Source organism: Lithobates pipiens, unplaced genomic scaffold (genome assembly GCF_037356315.1).
Source record: "Lithobates pipiens isolate NorthernLeopardFrog02 unplaced genomic scaffold, aLitPip1_a1.2 Scaffold_22, whole genome shotgun sequence".
Taxonomy (NCBI): domain Eukaryota; kingdom Metazoa; phylum Chordata; class Amphibia; order Anura; family Ranidae; genus Lithobates; species Lithobates pipiens.
This window is the reverse complement of record NW_027507784.1, coordinates 111647876-111670004: the sequence shown is the minus strand read 5'-3', so window position 1 is coordinate 111670004 and position 22129 is coordinate 111647876. Positions and strand designations below refer to the sequence as shown.

The window sequence follows — 22129 nt, the reverse complement described above, 5'->3', positions numbered from 1 at the left end:
AGACCATTGGGTTGTTATGCCACCATCAGGAGAAGACTAGGCATTACATGTTAACATGTGATAATAAAACTAGAACTTTCTAGTTCTGCCCAAGGGGCGGTCCCTTAGATAACAACCCCTCAGCATGCTACTGCAGCCTCAGTACGTCAACAAGCAGTATAACGTAAAGAAAAATATGAGGGGCAGGTGCTGTGTCAGTCGGTGAATTACAGAGAAAAGGATTTTACGTGAGTACAAAAAATCCTATTTTCTCTTATATTCACAGACTGACACAGTTCCTTTTTTTAGACCATTGGGACGTCCCCAAGCAGTGCCAAAACGAGGGGTGGTAAAACAGCATAAAACTTCATCCACCATGGCATGTGGGAGCTAGTACAAACTTTCCTGACAGACTCCATGGCAGCAACGTGTGGGTTAAGTCCCGCCTCCACTACCCTATAGGACACTACTCCCATAAAGCTTTGCTCCCTGCCCATGGCCGTGTTCTTTTTTTGTCCTCTTCCGTAGGACCCATTACGGTCTTTCTACCTGAAGATTGCTCCCACACGGTTCCGTTGTTGGTTTGGCCGAATAGCGACTGTGGATGGAATTGTCGCATGTCTCCGTTAAGCCCTAGCTACTAGCGGGGTATGGAGTGGGCATTGGATAGAAGCGCTGGAGGAAGCCAGGAGCCTAGCCACTGGCAGGCAGGCTGCGCATTCGGTCGGATAGCCCAGCTAAATAACAGGTGACCCATTTTGCCCTGAGAAGTCCGGTATGTATTGTTCTTACCTTCGGCCTGGAGACGATCGTGTGGGAGCGGTAAGATTGTTCCTCTTTTTCATGGCAGCAGTTTGTGTTTGTTCCTTGCCTTTTCCTTCATTTCCGTTCGTTTTTTGTGTGTCCATGTATGTGGGTATAGGCATGGCGGCTGGATTAGCCTGCGTTCTAGCCGCCGCTCACTTCCTGGGTTTTCGTTAGATACGTTCGTTCTGCGCATGCGCGAGTACGGCACAGGATCGAGGCTTGGTTCACGCATGCGCGATGGCGGCAAAATGACGCTATTCACGCATGCGCAGTAGCGGCGCACAGGACGCAGTGATGACGTCACTAAGGCGCTCTATTTAAACATAGAAAATAGCCTACAAGCTTTGGGAATGCTTGCAGGTTATTACGTGACTTCCCCTTGTCCAGGATTTCTTCTGTGGAGGTAGGTGGCCTCCTGGGAAGAGGGGGGTGGGCGTGTGTGTGTATGGTGCTCTCAGCCTTACTTATATGTCTTTGCAGCATTTATGGAAACCCCTAGAGATATGGACTCACCTCCGCCTGTATGTGGCCAGCCCTCTCATAATAGGTACTGTCTGGGGGGAAGTAGGGGGAGGGGGAGGGGTCCGGTATTAGTCAGTCTGTTATCTTTCCTTATCTGTATATCTCTTCTATCTCTGTCTTAGCCCATCTAGATCAGAACAGCAACGCAGCTCAACGCAAAGAGGAAGCGATTCTTCTAAGTCTTACCACCGGCATTCATATTCTAAGTCTAAACATCACGGCTCACCCTCAAGATCCGGGCGCCGTAGCGAGGATCGATCTCGCTCCTCCAGGGCTCATTCCAGCCGCTCAGTTATTAATACTTGCTGGGGATGCAGATCGCAAGTTCCTATTGGGAAATCCCTGTGTGACCTCTGCTTTTCCAAAGCCTCTAGTGAGAGAGGGGATACGGACCAGCAACTAAGATCCCTTGTGGAAAAAGTGGTGAAAGAATCCCTCAAGGGGATCGGGGCCAGTCAGACCCCTGTGCCTCAGTCAGAATCACCTCAGTCACCAGTCAGGGAGTCGCATGCTCAGGAGCTCTGGGAGTCCTCTCTAACAAGCCACCCTTCAGCTGCTGTATCAGACAGTGAATCTGAGGAAGATAGTCCCTGTGAGGGGTTTGACTTTGCCTTACTTTCCCCCTTGGTGAAGGCTATCAGAGAGGCTTTGAACTGGGAAGATGAGGTGGCTAATCCTTCCAAACAGAGGAAGTATTTTAAGAAACTTAAAAGGGAGCGTCTTAACTTTCCATTCCTGTCTGAACTTGGTGAGGTCAGCACGGATGAATGGAGTAAAGTTGAGAAAAAGAATAGTATGCTCTCAAAACTCCTTAGGTTATATCCCTTTAACCACCTCAATACAGTGCAGTTACACCCCCTTCCTGACCAGACCAATTTTCAGCTCTCTCACACTTTGAATGACAATTACTCAGTCATCCAACACTGTATCCATATGAAACTTGCGTCCTTTTTTCCACACAAATAGAGCTTTCTTTTAGTGGTATTTAATCACTAGTGGGTTTTTTATTTTTTGTGCTATAAATAAAATAAAACGTAAATTTTGTGAAAAAAATGCCTTTTTCTTCGTTTCTGTCATACATTTTTGCTAATTAGTCATTTTTCTTCATAAATTTTGGCCAAAATTTATACTGCTACATATCTTTGGTAAAAATAACCCACATTAGTATATATTATTTGGTCTTTGTGAAAGTTATAGAGTCTACAATCTATGGTGCCAATCACTGAAAATTGATCACTTCTGATCAGGCCTTCAGTACATCAGGTGTACCTAATTTCTTGAGACTCTAACTAGTCAGGAAAGTACAAATACCCCCCAAATGACCCATTTTTACAAAGTAGACATCCCAAGGTATTAAGTAAGTAGCATGGTGAGTTTTTTTAAGTTGTCATTTTTTCCCACAATTCTTTGCAAAATGAAGATTTTTTATTTTTTTTTACTAAATTGTCATATTATCAGGTTATTTCTCACACACAGCATATGCATACAACAAATTACACCCCAAAATACATTCTGCTACTCTTCCCGAGTACGGCGATACCACATGCGTGAGACTTTTACACAGCCTGGCCACATACAGAGCACTAACATTGATGTAGTACCTTCAGACGTTCTATGAGCAAAAATTACGCATCTCATTTCTCAACCACCTATTACACTTTTGAAGGCCCTGGAGTACCAGCACAATGGAATTTCCCATAAAATTACCCCATTTTGGAAAGCAAACACCCCAACGTATAATCTGTGAGGCATAATGAGTCTTTTGAACGGTTCATTTTATTCCAGAAGTTTTTGGAATATGTGGGAAAAAATTAAAACGCATTTTTTTTTTACACAAAATTGTCAATTTATAAGATATTTCTAACACATAACATGTATATAGCAAAAATTACACCCCAAAATACATTCTGCTACTCCTCCCGAGTATGGCGATACCACATGTGTAGGACTTTTACACAGCCTGGCCACATAGAGAGGCCGAACATTGAAGTAGTACGTTCAGGCGTTCTAGGAGCATAAATGACACATCTCATTTCATTCCTACCCATCACACTTTTGAAGGTCCTGGACCACCAGGACAGTGAAATTACCCACAAAATGACCCCATTTTGGAAAGTAAACACCCCAACGTATATTCTGAGACATGGGCTGCAAATAGGTACTCGGGTACTCTGATGGCCTGGTGACAGGTACTCGGGTACTCTGATGGCTTGGTGACAGGTACTCGGGTACTCTGATGGCCTGGTGACAGGTACTCGGGTACTCTGATGGCCTGGTGACAGGTACTCGGGTACTCTGATGGCCTGGTGACAGGTACTCGGGTACTCTGATGGCCTGGTGACAGGTACTCGGGTACTCTGATGGCCTGGTGACAGGTACTCGGGTACTCTGATGGCCTGGTGACAGGTACTCGGGTACTCTGATGGCCTGGTGACAGGTACTCGGGTACTCTGATGGCCTGGTGACAGGTACTCGGGTACTCTGATGGCCTGGTGACAGGTACTCGGGTACTCTGATGGCCTGGTGACAGGTACTCGGGTACTCTGATGGCCTGGTGACAGGTACTCGGGTACTCTGATGGCCTGGTGACAGGTACTCGGGTACTCTGATGGCCTGGTGACAGGTACTCGGGTACTCTGATGGCCTGGTGACAGGTACTCGGGTACTCTGATGGCCTGGTGACAGGTACTCGGGTACTCTGATGGCCTGGTGACAGGTACTCGGGTACTCTGATGGCTTGGTGACAGGTACTCGGGTACTCTGATGGCCTGGTGACAGGTACTCGGGTACTCTGATGGCCTGGTGACAGGTACTCGGGTACTCTGATGGCCTGGTGACAGGTACTCGGGTACTCTGATGGCCTGGTGACAGGTACTCGGGTACTCTGATGGCCTGGTGACAGGTACTCGGGTACTCTGATGGCCTGGTGACAGGTACTCGGGTACTCTGATGGCCTGGTGACAGGTACTCGGGTACTCTGATGGCCTGGTGACAGGTACTCGGGTACTCTGATGGCCTGGTGACAAGTACTCAGGTACTCTGATGGCCTGGTGACAAGTACTCAGGTACTCTGATGGCCTGGTGACAAGTACTCAGGTACTCTGATGGCCTGGTGACAAGTACTCAGGTACTCTGATGGCCTGGTGACAAGTACTCAGGTACTCTGATGGCCTGGTGACAGGTACTCGAGTACTCTGATGGCCTGGTGACAGGTACTCGAGTACTCTGATGGCCTGGTGACAGGTACTCGGGTACTCTGATGGCCTGGTGACAGGTACTCGGGTACTCTGATGGCCTGGTGACAAGTACTCAGGTACTCTGATGGCCTGGTGACAAGTACTCAGGTACCCTGATGGCCTGGTGACAGGTACTCTGATGGTTTGGTGACAGGTACTCAGGTACTCTGATGGCCTGGTGACAAGTACTCAGGTACCCTGATGGCCTGGTGACAGGTACTCTGATGGTTTGGTGACAGGTACTCTGATGGTTTGGTGACAGGTATTTGGGTACTCTGAAGGGCGGTGACAGGTACTCGGGTACTCAGATGAACTGTGACAGGTACTCGGTACTCTAATGGACTGTGACAGGTACTCGGGTACCCTGATGGACTGTGACAGGTACTCGGGTACCCTGATGGGCCGGGACAGGTACTCGGGTACCCTGATGGGCCGGGACAGGTACTCGGGTACCCTGATGGGCCGGGACAGGTACTCGGGTACTCTGATGGGCCGGGACAGGTACTCGGGTACTCTGATGGGCCGGGACAGGTACTCGGGTACTCTGATGGGCCGGGACAGGTACTCGGGTACTCTGATGGGCCGGGACAGGTACTCGGGTACTCTGATGGGCCGGGACAGGTACTCGGGTACTCTGATGGGCTGGGACAGGTACTCGGGTACTCGGATGGGCTGGGACAGGTACTCGGGTACTCAGATTGGCTGGGACAGGTACTCGGGTACTCAGATGGGCTGGGACAGGTACTCGGGTACTCAGATGGGCTGTGACAGGTACTCGGGTACTCTGATGGACTGTGACAGGTACTCTGATGGACTGTGATTGACAGGTACTATGAGGGGTGGTGACAGGTCCTCTTTATTGGGGGGGGGGGGGGCAATCAGTATGTTTGGTGTACAGTGTATGCGGTAACGAGATGTTACCGCAATCTCCTCCTCACACACGATCGGTGTGTGAGGAGGAGAACCCGGTAACATCCCGTTACCGCGGTTTGTTTACATTTTAGTGATCGGCTGTGAAAGGATCACAGCCGATCACGTGGGTAAACAGCCGGCCAATAGCTGTTTACCAGCGTCGGTGACGAGCAGTGTTCCCGGGGAACACGCTGCCACCGACGTGCGGTCGCGCGCATGCGCCGTGCACGTTCGGGGTGTGACGATCTGTGATCGGCCGTGACTTCATCACGGCCGATCACGTGGTAAACAGCCATAACGAATGGCTGTTCACCCCCTTCGGTGGCGAGCGGTGTCTCCGTGACACGCCGCCACCGAAGAAACAGGGATGCGCGCGCACGATCGCGCGCATCCCTGTTTAAACGGGAGGCCGTCATATGACGGCCTCTCGCCACAATAGGTGCGCCGCCTGGCCGTCATTTGACGGCCGGCGGTCAGCTACTAGTTAAGGAGGATGAGGTCAAGTATCTGGAATCAGCTCCACTCGTGGATGCAGCGGTGATGAGACTAGTAAAACATGTGACCCTTCCATTGGAAGATACAGTTTCATTCAAGGATGCCTTAGATAGGCGGATTGATTCCGATTTAAAGAGTGTCTACCTCACTGCTGGTATGGCATGCAAGCCAGCATTGGCTTTAGCGGCAATGTCCAAGGCCATGGAAGTCTGGACGGACGGTGTGGATGATACCCTCAGAAACATTTCGGATGAAGTCGCTAAAAACTCTCCTATCCAGGAGTTACGGCTTGCTTCAGCTTTTCTGGGGGAGGCTTCGATTGACATCATCCGCCTAGTGTCCCGGGTTATGCTTTCAGCTGTAACCGCCAAACGGGCTCTTTGGCTCCGTCCCTGGCTGGCTGATCCAGCGTCTAAACAGGTGTGGTGCCGTATCCCTTTCGAGGGTTCTTCCCTTTTTGGGAATAAATTGGATAATGCCATAACCCGGGCCACTGGTGGTAAGTCGGGGTTTCTTCCTCAGGATAGACGTTTAAAAAGCCAGAGGAGATTTTTTCCTAAAAAGCAGTATCAAGAGCAGGCCAGGGAGGCCCGTAGCTATAGACCGGGTCGGGAATATTCCAGATCATGGAAGTCAAGGCAGTCCTCCTTTAAGAAATCCGCCAAGAGCAGTGCGACAGGAGAGAGGGAACCAACCAAATCTTTTTGAGATTGGGCCCGCTCAGATAGGCCAGGTGGGGGCTCGTCTTCTACATTTTCGGCATGTCTGGACGGCCTCAATCCAGGACTTCTGGACCGTCAGAACGGTCTCTTCAGGCCATTCTTGGACCTTCAGCAGGTCCCCAAGACTAAAGTATGTTCCCACCTCCTTTCCGGCCTCAGAAGAAAAAAGGCAGATCTTGTTGGCCTACGTGAAATCTTTATTGGCTCAAGGCGCTGCCGTACCCGTGCCAGGCGATCAACGAGGGAGAGGAATTTATTCTCCTCTTTTTATGGTCCAAAAGAAAAAACGGTTCTTGGAGGCCAGTCATAGACCTTACACATCTGAATCGTTTTATCAAAAAGGAAAGGTTCAAGATGGAAACCTTGTCAACAATACAACAGTCAGTCCAGTCAGGCGACTGGATGATTTCAATAGACCTAAAGGACGCTTACTTTCATGTCCCTGTGGCAGAAGATTTTCAGCAGTTTCTGCGATTTTCAGTAGGAAAACTACATCTTCAGTTCGTATGTCTCCTGTTCGGGCTTTCTACGTCCCCCCCGAGTGTTTTCAAAGGTGTTGTTGGCCGTAGTGGCTCTATTGAGAACCAAGGAAATTCGTCTTCACCACTATTTGGACGATCTTCTGCTGCTAGCCCAGGACAGAGACCGTCTGTTATTGCACAAGGATCAGGTTATCTCCACTCTTCAAGAATTCGGTTGGATCCTGAATCTAGAAAAGTCAGTTAATTCCTTCCCAGTCTCTTGTATTCCTAGGCGCACTCTTCAACACAGTGAAGGGTACCATCTCATTACCCGAAGAGAAAGTAGCGGTAATTCGGGACAGAATTCGTCCGGCCCTCTCAGCCTCCCATCTCCCGGCTCTTCAGTGCCTGAGAATTATTGGCACTATGGTGGCCACGATTCCAATAGTGAAGTGGGCCCAATGGAAGATGAGACCGTTCCAAAAAGGGTTTCTTCACCAATGGCTAGGCGACAAGACTCAACCTATCCGGATCACATCTTCAATGAGAATCTCTCTGCCCTGGTGGCTTCGGAAGGAGAACCTATTCAATTGTCATTCCATTCTCCCCATCTCATGGATAACCATAACTTCGGATGCCAGCAACAGGGGCTGGGGCGCCCACTGTTTGACGGAAGTAGCACAAGGCACCTGGGACTTCCCTTCCAGGAGGATGGTGTTGAATATTCTAGAATTGAGGGCAGCCTTCCAGGCGCTCCTAGCCTTTCGTCATCTGGTCTCAGGAACCTCGGTTCTACTCAGACTAGACAACACAACAGCAGTGGCGTATATAAGGAGACAAGGAGGTACTCGGAGTCTGTCCCTTCTTCAGGAGGTAGAGCCAATCATGTCTTGGGCTCAGAAGAACCTGGTCAACATTACAGCAACTTATGTTCCAGGAACGCAGAACGTCCAAGCGGACTTTCTGTCTCGAGTCAGTCTGGACAACAACGAATGGTCCCTTCACGAAGAAGTTTTCAGGTGGATTCTAACGTTGTGGTTCTCCCCAGAGGTCGACCTATTTGCCTCCCCTTGCAACAAGAAACTGGCAAGGTATTATTCCAGGTTTCGGGATCCTCAGGCCTACGGAGTGGATGCTCTGACGGATCGATGGTGGTTCAACAAAGCTTACGCCTTTCCTCCAACTCCTATTATTCTACAGTTCCTGCGGAGACTCAAATCAGAAGCAGTAGAGGTGATAGCTGTAATACCTTATTGGCCCAACAAGCCATGGTTTCTGCTTCTAATGCTCCTCAGTGTCAGAGATCCGATTCCCTTACCTCTCAGACCCGATCTTCTATCCCAGGGCTCGAAGCTCCATCCCTGCCCGGCCCATCTATGTCTGAGGGTCTGGTTTTTGAGAGGGGAAGGTTAGAGGCTCTGGGTTGTCCAAAGGAGGCCATTCCTACTCTCATGAGTGCAAGGAGGAAAAGTACCAACCAGGTGTATGAGAGGATTTGGTCTAGATTCACAAGTCACTTGTCTTCCAGGTCTTGCTCCAATGGTAATTTGACGGTTCAGGATGTTTTGGGTTTCTTACAGTCCGGACTAGACATTCCCCTATCTGTCAGCGCTCTTCGTGTACAAGTCTCTGCAATTTCGGCCTTTTCTGGAGTATCCTGGGCTAAACATCCCTTGGTTCAGCAATTTTTTAAAGGAGCAATTAGACTTAGACCACAGAGGAAACCTAGATTCCCCAAGTGGGATTTACCGCTGGTTCTCGACTTCTTCTCACAACTGGACAGAACACTTTCAGTCAAAGAATTGTCCCTAATGACATCTTTTTTGGTAGCCATATCCTCAGCAAAGAGAGTCTCTGAGATTCAGTCTTTAGGATCAAAGGAACCTTTCCTCACATTTTTCTGTGACAGAGTGGTCCTAGTGCCAATGCTGGGGTCGAACCCAAAGGTTACCTCAGTCTTCCACGAAAATCAGGATATTACTCTTCCTACCTTTAATTCTGCTGGGAGTCAGGATCTTCATCCTCTAGACATGGAGTTATTCTGAAACGATACCTGGAGGCGACAGCTTCTTTCCGGCAATCAGATTATCTTTTTGTTCTTTTTCATGGTAAAAGTAAAGGCCTTAGGGCTTCGGTCAGATCCATCTCCACGTGGGTGGTTCAGGCGATCCAGTGGGCTTATAAAGAGAAGGGCTTGGCTCCTCCTGAGGCGGTTACGGCACATTCCACAAGAAGTCTCTCTACTTCTTGGGCAGCTTCACGTCATGTAGCTCCTGAGGTTATCTGCAAGGCTGCCTCTTGGTCATCCATTCATACATTTATGGCTCACTATTGTGTCAAACCTGCCAGTTTATCTTCCGTTGATTTTGGTTTAAAAGGTGCTGTCGGTGGACAGTGTTAAATAAATTTTTGTTCAGCATTTTTGCCCACCCGAGTGTGTTTGGCGAGTTATTTCCCACACGTTGCTGCCATGAAGTCTGTCAGGAAAACGGAAAATTCCTATCAAAATACTTACCGTAATTTTCCTTTCCTGATGGACTCCATGGCAGCAGGAGTTCCCTCCCAAAATGGCTGGAGTAGGCTAGTTATCGAACACGGCCATGGGCAGGGAGCAAAGATTTATGGGTGTAGTGTCCTATAGGGTAGTGGAGGCGGGACTTAACCCACACGTTGCTGCCATGGAGTCCATCAGGAAAGGAAAATTACGGTAAGCATTTTGATAGGAATTTTCCGTTTTACCCACAAAAAAACTACAGTGTGTGGAAAAACCACCACAAAAAAACAGGGTGCTCCTCAACGGGAGAAGCACTACCCTCAAACTGCACCAAAAACTGCGGTAACGAATGCAACAGTGCATTAACTTAAAGGTACTGCGATTTTACCCCAAAAAAACAGGGAAAAAAAAGGAAAAAAGATTGCATATGCGATTGCAACTATACAGCCTCCTGCAAAACTCTGCAGCCAAAACGGGCATCAGCCGATGCACTGACATCTACCTTGTAGAACTTTGTAAACGTGTGGACAGACGACCAGGTCAACGCTTACATACTTGAGTGACAGGCGCTTGATGTCGGAAGGCCCAATACGTTCCAATTGCCCTCGTGGAGTGGGCCGTGACCAGAAAGGGGGGTACCTGCCCCTTCAAGGCGTAGGCTTGTACTACAATCTGTCTGATCCCCCTAGAAATGGTGGCCGACGTGACCGCCATGCCTTTCTTTGGACCAGCCACCGAAAAAGTTGAGTCTGACTTCCGGAAGGGAACCGTGGCAGACAAATACACCTTCAGAGCCTGAACCACGTCCAGAGCATGAAGGACCACCTCCTTAGGATGTGTTGGCTTAGAACACCGAAATGGTAACACAATGTTCCCATTGATGTGAAACGCCAAGACTACCTTCGGCAGAAAAGACGGTTGTGGACGCAACACCACCTTATCCTTGTGGATAACCAGATAGGGAGACTTGCATGACAAGGCCGCCAGTTCCGAAACCCTCCTGGCCGATGTGATGGCCATTGGAAAGACCAATTTCTGGGAAAGAGTCAACAGGGGAAACTCTCTGATATTTTCAAATGGCAGTTTCTGAAGCGCTAATAGCGATAATACCAGGTTCAGATCCCATGGGTATTACAGTGCACCGGAGGGACTACATGTCGCACCCCTTGAGCAAAAGTACCCACTATAGAGTGAGACGCCAGGGGTCACTGAAAAAGGACAGCCAAAGCTGATATTTGTCCTTAAATGGTGCTTAACGCCAATTTCTGGTCCACCCCTTGCTGAAGAAACAGCAGGATCCTGGATATAGAAGAGGAGTGCGGATGCAATCCTTTCTCCGCACACATGGAGATGCAGGCCTTCCTGGTATGAAGATATCTTCTGAGAAGAAGATTTCCGTGCTCTCAACATAGTTGGGGTCACCGAGTCCAACAGACCCCCGTTCCTCAACACCCGGCTCTCAATAGCCATGCTGGCTGAGGGGCTCTTTCCCACAGGACTCACCACCCTGAAAGGTTCTGTGCTATCCAGTAGGTAGTGCCTGTAGTCTCTGTTGGCTCCCAGGTGAAGAGGAATCAGCTCTGTGTCGGTGGAAGCTGCTGCTAATGGCGCTGAAACCACTCTGCAATGTGCTCAGGCTCAAAGAAAATGGCCGCCCAGCGTCCAGTATAAGGACAACAAACACAGGGGAAATGGACGCCAGAGCACAGGGGCACATGCTGCCGCTAGAGAACACTGAAAAAACATGTTCAGGCTTCCAGAAAATGGCCACCGGCATCCAGTATAAGGACAAATCACAGGGAAAATGGCCACCGAAGCCCAGGAAAGCATGCTTTCCCTTGCCCACACCTAAGATTGCCGCTAATGCAAAAACCATGAGGGACAGAGAGAAACAATGGCAGTGAAACAGCGCTGCACAAGACACAGCTACAACCTCACAGGCACCTTCCAGAGACATGAAAACAGGACTCAGGACACAGCCAGCCAGCGCAGCCCCCCCCCCAGGTGAGAGCCCTCCCAGAGAGCCCCTGCACAGACACACACACGCCGCTCTGCAGCATCCCCCACAGGGAGGGGGCAGGGAAGATAGGGACAGGGAGAGAAGAGAGGGAGGTGAGGGACCCCCGAATCGACCTCCCAGGGAATGCCCAGCTGCTCAGCCCCACCGAGGCAGGGAGAGCTGTACTTACCAGTCCTGAAGAGCTGGGAGACATTCCATTACAGACCCACTCTCTGATCAGTACAGGGTGGCTGCTGGCCTCGGCACAGACGCAGACATCAGTAGCCCAGTCATATGCACGTCACGGAAAACTACAAGGATAAGGGTATCCAGCCTGTCACCCAGCCGGCTGTTGATAGCAGATCACAGGATCTATCATCTTGCACAAAAAAGGATGGACCGATGGGCCCGTCAGGGTTCCTAGGTCCTTCTCCTTCACTAGGCAAAATAAAACTGAGGCGGCAGTAGCATGTTGAGGGGTTGTTACCTAAGGGCCCGACCCTTGGGCGGAACTATAAAGTTCTAGTTTTATTATCACATGTTAACATGTAATGCCTAGTCTTCTCCTGAAGGTGGCATAACAACCCAATGGTCTAAAGAGAGGAGCTGTGTCAGTCGGTGAATATAAGAGAAAATAAAACTACAGTTGTTAAGTGTGGGCAGGACAGACTTCTCTGAAGAGATGCGTTTTCAGGGATCGTCTAAAAGCAGAGTAGGAGATAGTTGGGCAGATTGGGGTAGGGAGTTCCATAGGATTGGAGAAGCTCTGGAAAAGTCCTGGATGTGAGCATAGGAGGAGGTGACGAGGAAAATAGAGAGCAGAAGGTCTTGGGAGGAACGAAAAGAACGATTAGGTTGTTATTTTGAGACAAGGCTAGTGTATTATTATTCAATACTAATTTAATAATAATACACTATTGATTTAATAATAATATACGAAAAGCATAGACTGATTGGGTGACATTACAGGTTCTCTTTTTGATCTGACAGTGGATGGATCTTAGCCGTTGCAAAGGGCAATGCAACGCAATGAGAGGGTGCCGCCCTCTGCAGAATTCTCCTGCAAGTCCAGGATGAGGGGCATGCCAGTGATGCCCTGTACTCATAAGGCATGAGCTGAATACTGGGTATCATTCAACCCAGAGGAGTGGTGCTGAATTGCTGAATCAGCAAGTCTGTGGACGATAGCACTGGTGATAGGTAATGCAGCCCGAGCTGCTTTAACCACTTCAATACTGGGCAGTTCCCCCCCTCCTGCCCAGGCCAATTTTCAGCTTTCAGCGCTGTCGCATTTTAAATGACAATTACTCAGTCATGCAACATTGTACCCAAACAAAATTTTTATAATTTTGTTCTCACAAATAAAGCTTTCTTTTGGTGGTATTTGATCACCACTGGGTTTTTTATTTGTTGGTAAACAAATAAAAAAAAAAAAAAAAAGTGTAGCCTCATCAGTGCCCATCAGTGAAGGACAAAACATACATACTTACAACATTTTATAGCAAAAAACAAAGAAAAAACTTTTTTTGCTATAAAATGTTGTAAATAAGTAAGTTTTGTCCTTCACTGATGGGCACTAATGAGGTGGCACTAATATGCAACACTGATATGCAGTACTGATGGGCACTTATAGGTGGCACTGAAAGGCCACATTGATGGGCACTTATAGGTGGCACTTATGGGCAGCACTGGTGAGGAGGCACAGGTAGGCATCTTTAACGGGCACTGATTGGCATCCCTGGTGGGCTCTAGTGGGCAGGTTTTGTGGGTTGTGATTATCAGAGCAGACCCCCCCTACCCCCCCGCCAGGAGAGCAGCCGATCGGCTCTCCTCTACTCATGCCTTGTCAGTATGAATAGATTAAAAGCAGATAAACAGCAGTTCCTGGTTACAATGTAATCAGCTGTGATTGGACACAGCTTATCACATGGTAAAGAGCCCACATCATTGGCTCTTTACCTAGATCGGAGATGTGGTTCATCAGATTGACACACCACACCAACGATCAACCCGTGGGAAGTGGTTAAAAAAATAAATAAAGACCCTAACCGATACAAATATTAAAGTTTTTAGTTTGTACCGAAGCAAAATTTGGGGTCTAAAGCTAAGCATTTGACAAACAAATAGTGATAATAATCTGTAAAAATTGCATATAATTAAATATGGAGTTTAACGCAGCTGAAGGTATATTCAAATCTACAGAAAAAGTTAAGCATGACATAAGCATAAGCTGCCTGCCTATTGACCTTTTCTTGTGATAGGCAGACTCATTATGCAATACAGAGGGAGGGGCTGGGCCAAGCTCATCTTTAACAAGAGAAGTTTACATTTGCCAATGACCTAAGTTGTCTTTAGATCTTAGGCCCCTTTCACACAATTCTGTAGCAAGATTGTGTTAAAAAGAAATATGAATTTTACCACGATTTTGCGGCGTTTCGGATGCGTTTTTGGGTTACCTGTGAAAAATAAAAACCACCAAACACAAAACTGTGGTGCTTTTTTACCTCGATTTCTAGTCACTTCAATGGGAAGCTGCTTTTTTGGTGCGCTTTTCAAAACTTTGGTGCAAGACTTTTCAAAACGCACTACACCTGTAATGCAGTGGTGTGAAAAGTCCCATAGGATTTAAAGGGAACATTTTTCTTGCAAGGAAAAAAAACAGGAAAAACATATCAAGCCCTTAATCTTCAAATTCAAATTTCAACATTAATCCCTTATGGAGATAACTGCTGATTATGCATTTTTCATCATATACTCAGCTTGGAATGCACATGTTTATAAAAGAGACTTTGCTGGTTTGCTAATTTACAGTGACTTGTCACTCACCATCTTGGGCTGGACAGGAAACAAGTGTTTTGTGGATTTACAGGTGGAATGTAAGGTTTGCAGAGGGGGATGAGATTTTAGCGCTTTCTAAGTGTAATGTAAGATTCAGTATAATGACCCAATTGGTAAACAAGAACAAAGAGAAGGAAGAGGAAGGAAAAGGCAAACAATTTGAAAAAATAAATTATTTTTATATTAAGTTTTTTTTTTTTTCCAGGAAGAAATAAAGAAGACTAGAACATGCAAGAAGCTATTGCCCATATGCATGTTTGTTTCCATGAAATGAAAGATGAACTTCAATTCTTTGTTTTTGGCAACAACTTCCACACTCATCTTCCTTTCTCTGGCTTTAAATGGGATGGGGAGAGGGGAAGACATAAGAGGGAGAGAGAGAGATAGAGAGAAGAGAAGAGATAAGAGAGAGAGAGAGAGCTTACTATCAGAATCTTCTACAGGACCATCACTGGCTGCTTCTGTATCAGAGTAAGCACTTTGCCTCCTGTGAGATGCCCGATGAATTGATATATGCTCCTTTAGGGAATAGGTATTCCTACAAAATACAATTACATTTCCTTTCGATAAACTGCTCATACTGCATAATGATTCTGTTAACAATAAAAGTGATGTATTTGCCATATTTGCTTTGACCCAAGCTTGGTACATTGTCAGGCTGGCCATACACAGATCCATTTCATCAGATCAGATCAGTCAGCCGGCCGATCAAAAAAAAAAAAAACTGAACAGATTCCACCATCACAGGCGAGGTGGATGGATGAACCCTCTCTACTGTGTTACTGTATCCAGACAGCAGTAACTCCTCCACTGTCACAATACAATGATCAGCACCACAGCCAACTGGCTGCAGTGCTAATAGAAGGAAACTGTTCCAACACTTCAAGAAAAGCTGATCAGCAGACTGACTTCTGTGGCATGAGAATGGCCATAGATAGAGCAAAATTTAGCCGGTCCATGATGAATCAGCCAAATTTCAATCTATCCATGGTCAGGTTAAGTATGCATTTGTAATACCCGATTAATCTCTATGGAAGCTGTAAATCTCTTTAGTAGCCTGAGCTCTTCTAGGAGCTGTGCTGAGCGTCTTTCCTCATTCACACATGCAAACGAGGATTGCTCACTCAGCGTGGCCCCTTTCAGAAGAGGTGCAAAAGAGGGGCGGTGATGTCAAACTCCACTCAGAAAACACTTTGCCTTCATTGAGAAAAATGCACGGCATTTTCTAAATGGGGACCATTCAGAGCAAGAAACCCCCTGTGGTTATGCTGAAGGGTATCTGTTCGGCACAGCACCTGCAAGACCTTGGACATCAATGTAGTAGCTGAGGCTGCTACGATAATTTACAGCTTCCACAGAGACATATAGTGCATTGAAAAAGCATTCATACCCCTTGAAATTTTCAAACATTTTGTCATGTTACAACAAAAAAAAAAAAAATGTATTTTATTGGGATTTTATGTGATAGACCAACACAAAGTGGCACATAATAGTGAAGTGGAAAGAAAATGATAAATGGGTTTCAACATTTTTTTACAGATAAATGTGTGAAAAGTGTGGCGTGCATTTGTATTCAGCCCCCTTTACTCTGATATCCCAAGCTTTGAACATCTCACGGAGCACTGTTCAATCCATCATCCAAAAATGGAAAGAGTATGGCACAACTGCAAACCTACCATGACATGGCCGTCCACCTAACCTGACAGGCTGGGCAAGGAAAGAATTAATCAGAGAAGCAGCTAAGAGAGGCCCATGGTAACTCTGGAGGAGCTGTAGACATTCACAGCTCAGGTGGGAGGATCTGTCCACGGGACAACCATTAGTGATGCACTCCACACATCTGCCCATTATGAAAACATGAAACATGGTGGAAGCAGCATCATGTTGTGGGGATGCTTTTCTTCAGCAGGGACAGGGAAGCCGGTCAGACTTGATGGGAAGATGGATGGAGCCAAATACAGGACAATCTTAGAGGAAAACCTGTTAGAGTCTGCAAAAGACTTGAGACTGGAGTGGAGGTTCATCTTCCAGCAGGACAACGATCCTAAACATACATCCAGAGCTACAATGGAATGGTTTAGCTCAAAGCATATTCATGTGTTAGAATGGCCCAGACAAAGTCCAGACATAAATCTAAATGAGAATCTGTGAAGACTTGAAAATTGCTGTTCACAAACGCTCTCCATCCAATGTGACAGAGCTTGAGCTATTTAGTAAAGAAGAATGCGCACAAATGTCACTCTCTAAGGCAGGGATCCTCAAACTACGGCCCTCCAGCTGTTGCAAAACTACACATCCCATGAGGCATTGTGAAACTCTGACATCCACAGACATGACTAGGCATGATGGGAATTGTAGTTCCTAAACAACTGGAGGGCCATAGTTTGAAGACCCCTGCTCTAAGGGCTAGTTTACACTTGCTTCAAAACAAGACTTTGAACAGGCCTTGTTAAAGCTCTCTGAATGCCAGTCAAAGCCCCTGTCACTAAATAAAATGATTAGCTTACAGTCCTGTTTACAACTTGCATTTGTTTTGATTTGGCTTTACATAAAAAAAAATTATAGCCCATGTTGCTTTGGTGGTGCTTCAAAGCGTCCTCAAAGCCTCCATAGAACTCTATGAAAAAGCTTGCTTGAAGCACCTGTTGCTTTTGACAGGCTTTAATTCAGCTTTAGCTTCGCTTTGTTTTGGAGAAATTGCAGGTATGAGATATAGACACACACACAGCATCAAACGAGCATCATGAAGCATTACCAAACCATCACCAAAGCTTCATCAAAGCACCACCGAAGCATCAAAACAGATCATAAAAGCATATTGAAGCGGTAGGTGCTTTAACCACTTACAGACCGGACCATTTTGCTGGTCAAAGACCAGACCACTTTTTGCGATTCGCCACTGCGTCGCTTTAACTGACAATTGCGTGGTCGTGCAACGTGGCTCCCAAACAAAATTGACGTCCTTTTTTTCCCACAAATAGAGCTTTCTTTTGGTGGTATTTGATCACCCCTGCGGTTTTTATTTTTTGCGCTATAAACAAAAATAGAGCGACAATTTTGAAAAAAACGCATTATTTTTTACTTTTTGTTATAAATATCCCCCAAAAATATATAAAAAAACATTTTTTTCCCTCAGTTTAGGCCGATACGTATTCTTCTACATATTTTTAGTAAAAAAAAAAATCACAATAAGCGATTATTGATTGGTTTGCGCAAAAGTTATAGCGTTTACAAAATAGGGATAGTTTTATAGCATTTTTATTAATAATTTTTTATTATTTTTTTTTTTACTAGTAATGGCGGCGATCAGCGATTTTTATTGTGACTGTGACATTGTGGGGGACCCATCGGACATTTTTGGGACCATTGTCATTTATACAGTAATCACTGCTATATAAATGCAGTGATTCCTGTGTAAATGACACTTGCAGTGAAGGGGTTAACCAGTGGGTGGCAGTGTAGGGGTTAAGTGCTCCTGTTCGGCGCGCTCCCGATGGCAGGGCGGCATTGAATATTGGACGTACCTGTACGCCAATATGCCTGGCTGTGCCATTCTGTCGACGTACATCGTCGTGCGCTGGTCGGGAACCGGTTAATGTGTGTTGAAGCCAAAGCAAGTGTAAATGAGCTGGTAGAAACATACCCAAAAAGACTTGAAAGGTTCTACAAAGTATTGACTCAGGGGGGTAAATACAAATGTATGCCACACTTTTCGCATATTGATTTGTAAAAAAAAATTGAAAACCATTTATCATTTTCCTTCCACTTCTCAATTATGTGCCACATTCTGTTGATCTATCACATAAAATCCCAATAAAATACATTCACGTTTTTGGCTGTAACATGACAAAAGTGGAAAATTTCAAGGCACATTAATACTTTTTCAAGACACTGTACTTACATTGATCCAAGCTGGAGTTCAGTTTAGGTTTCTGAACAACATACTGCCTGCCATTTTGGGAAGTTCCCTACTAAATCCTTACAGCCCACACATCAAACGGATAGCAGGGCAAATAAAAAAAGGATTAAGATTCCCTACACACTATGTCATTCTACTGTGATACTACTGCATGCAAGTTAGTGTGTGTTACATTAAGGCAGCCATTAAAGTGGTTGTAAACCCTTACAAACCACTTTGACCTACAGCTAAGCCTAGATTAAGGCTTACCTGTAGGTCCAAGAAATATCTCCTAAACCTACACGGTTTAGGAGATATTTGCCGAAAGACAGGCACCGCTGTCTATGGTGCATGCGCCGTAGACAGCGGCACGCAGGCGCACTGAGCGCTCCGCAGTTAACGGCCATATGCCGCGAGTGGTGGCTCCCGTGCGCATGCGCGGGAGTGACGTCATCGCAGCTCCGACGAATGACAGCGTCGGAGCAGCGAGATCCACCAAGAAGATGGAGGCTCCGGACTACCCGGGACAGCAGTGACATCGCTGGGTCCTGTGTCAGGTAAGTGACACATAATGGGCTACTATGCGATGCATAGTAGTCCATTATGCTTTACCTTTGCAGGGAATCAAAGAGGAAGTAAACTCATCAGGGTTTACTTCCTCTTTAAATCAAGAATGACTAACAATGTATTGCATTAAGAAAAAAAATCTACAGACCTGCACCTTTTTTTAAAGTAGCTCACAACACTGCAGGCCAGATGCATTTTGGTATGCTGCAGTGCGAGTCTGTTGGCACCTACTGGACTTATGCATTGGGGTGCCGTTCTAAATAAATGGAACTGCAATGTATTGCTCACAGTGTTACTGTTGTAGTAAACTGCATATTACTGCAACACATAGGTCTGAAGGAAGCCTAAATGTTAACTATAACAAAAAAGGTGTCCACCACCCCCACCTATAACTGGCCTTTGTAGTGAGTAGCATAGGAAGGCTACATATGATAAAAACAAACCCAAGGATAGAGCCAAGGAAAAAACCAAGCTTTACTCACCGTCCAGCCCACTGACAACCAAATCAACCTATCTAACAGTATGCGTTAAAACAGGGGTTTAATCTGCACACATTTGCAAATACATGCGTGAGCCACAGAGCCTCATCAAGGCATCCTGGTATCTGAGTGAGTAAAGCTTGTTTTTTTTTCCTTGGATCTATCCTTGGGTTTGTTTTTATTAAATGTTAAATATACTTGGTAACTTAATCCATATGTAGTAGTACACATGTGTTCATACTCACCTATCTGAAGTGTAGGTGCCTGGGTGACTCATGGATCTCTTCATCTACAAAACAAGAAGGTACAATTCAGAAATCTACCATTTCTAAATATGAAGTTGCACAAAGTAACGTGTAATGGTCCTTGCCAGCCAATTTAAACCTAGTAAAATATCAAGTGACACTTAACACATTTACAACTCAAGGGTCAGACACAGAGGGGAATTTACTAAAACTGTACCCTTCTCATATGTTACATATGCAAAGCTAGTCGAGAGTAGTCCTAAGCCATGCCCTGACTTTATTTAGCTCACCTTATTGAGAATAAAAAGCACCATCAGTTTTATGCGAATACGTATACAATTAATTTCAAGTGATGCCCAACACATAAAGGGCACCCAGCAGTTTCTGCCATCATTGCGTGATACCGCTATGGCCTGGTATTTCTTCTTTACCATTTGTATAGGAGAAGGAGACACAGCAGACACCAAGGACTCGTGAGGAGGAAGCTGGTACATTTCTGGTTTGAATTTGGCATTTGCAATCTTGACACATTCTTCAAGCGTGGTGATAAAGGTGTTGCAGGTTGCACTGAGCAATGAAGATGCTTCATTCATGTTCTATATGAAATAAGAACACACACAAATAGGCAGTTACACAATGGCACTAAATACAAACACCAATGCTGGACAAAATAAACATAGAAATGTGCATTTCACCTTTGGAACAGCTAGTCAGCTGAATAACCTGCCAAATACTTTAGACTCCATTCACACTTGTGCAATTTGTCATGGTACTTTGGACATCAAAGTCACATGACAAGAACGCCCCCATTCTTTTTAATGGCACCCATTCAAATCAGTCACGCTCCAAAACTGCACTGGAAATCGTGCAACTCTGAAGACACGCAAATGCGAACGGAGCTTTAAGCTTTATGACTCTCAGGTAATGAGAACTCTGCACTTCAGCAACTTCTTAGCCCCTGTACACACGGTCTGAGATTCTGACAACCAAATCCATCGGATTTTGTCCGACGGATCTTGTCCGAATCTGTTGCATATACACAGTCGGACGAAGTTGTCGGAAAATCCGATCTTTCAGAACGTGATGATGTAATTTCGTTACGATGGGACTACGTTCAGGCTAGTAGCCAATAGCTTTGATGTAGGAATTTGATCTGAGCATGCGTGGCACTTTGTCCGATCGGACTTCTCTACACATGATCGGAGTATGTCCGATCGGAGCATTTTGTCGGAAAATATTTCCGGCAAGTTGGAAAATTTGGTCCGACGGATATTCCAACGGAAACAGTCCGATGCATACCACACACAGTCGGAATATCCGAAAAACGCTCCGATTGGACACATTCCGTCGGAATCTCCGATCGTGTGTACAAGGGCTTACTCTTCCTGCTGCTTCCATTATAGAGATCAGGATATCCATATTGAAATGATCAATGCTGAATTGTTTTTGAGAAGTCCCAGTGCCATCATCCTTATCCTTCCTTCACTACTTGACAGGTCACTGGACAGCGAATCTAAAAAAACACATTAATAAAAAGGGACCTGCATGTCATTGAAATGTTGATTTACTATGCTTTGACTAAAGCCAGCCATAAATGGATCGAAATTCGGCCAGTTCAGTGAAGACCGCCGAGACTTGATCCAAGTATAAGCAGGCTGATTGTACCCGAGTTGATCGATGGAACAAGTTGGGGAGAACCAGTCTGTTGGATTTTTTACATGTGATTACTGCCAGCTACAGCCGCTAGCATTTATCATTGTGTCCTGCCAGCTGGCAGAACACAATTACGCTGTGAGAGGGATTCCTCCATTAACACTGAATGTGTTGTTGGGGGAATGGATTCATTTTATGGGCTGCTTCAGTAGTCAGTGGTCTGATATTTTAAAAAGTGCCAGTCTTTCCTTCATTTTGATTCTTGGTAGGAAATGTGCCTATTATTGGGCATCCCAATGCTGTTTGCTATAGATGTGCTCCACTGCTTTAAGAATTATGAATTACGTTCGCTTTCCAAGATACATATGTAGGGTGCTAAACTGCAATCTGCAAAGCAGTCAATAAATACTCTGACTTAAAAAAAAATAAAAAATAATAAAATAGATATATACCCAGGTATAGATAGATTTGCAGGATCTATTCCTGATAATCTGGTTTGAAGTGCACAACAGGCAATACAGCTCATACCTCAGCACTGGGCGATGGTCGATTCTCATCTTGACTAACAAACTCCTGGATGGTGTGTACCTGCTGCATGAGCAGGTCACAATACAGCCGCAGCTCTGACATTTTGGTTTTCAGAGATTCATTGGTTTCACTGATTTCTGCAAATGTAAATAAAACTCATTTATTTAGCTGTAAATGAAACAATGGCTGAAACTAAGGGATGCCTTTATGAAAAACTCAATTCACTTAGCTGTTTGTCCATCAATATGGGATGTTCTGTGCAAATGTAGAAAAAACAAATGTTCTCAGGGTATA

At 45.8% G+C, this 22129-nt stretch overlaps 1 protein-coding gene across 1 annotated transcript in view; it reads right to left on the bottom strand.

Moving 5' to 3' along the window:
• The window catches only part of PLEKHA3 (pleckstrin homology domain containing A3), a 63882-nt gene that overhangs the window by 656 nt on the left and 41097 nt on the right, over window positions 1-22129 (bottom strand). Inside the window, exons 4-7 of the mRNA XM_077448104.1 lie at window positions 21836-21972; window positions 20086-20250; window positions 19655-19698; window positions 14891-15003 (exon numbers count right to left, since the gene is read on the bottom strand). Of these exons, the coding sequence (XP_077304230.1) occupies window positions 14891-15003; window positions 19655-19698; window positions 20086-20250; window positions 21836-21972 (459 nt within the window). The remainder of the gene's footprint in view (window positions 1-14890; window positions 15004-19654; window positions 19699-20085; window positions 20251-21835; window positions 21973-22129) is intronic.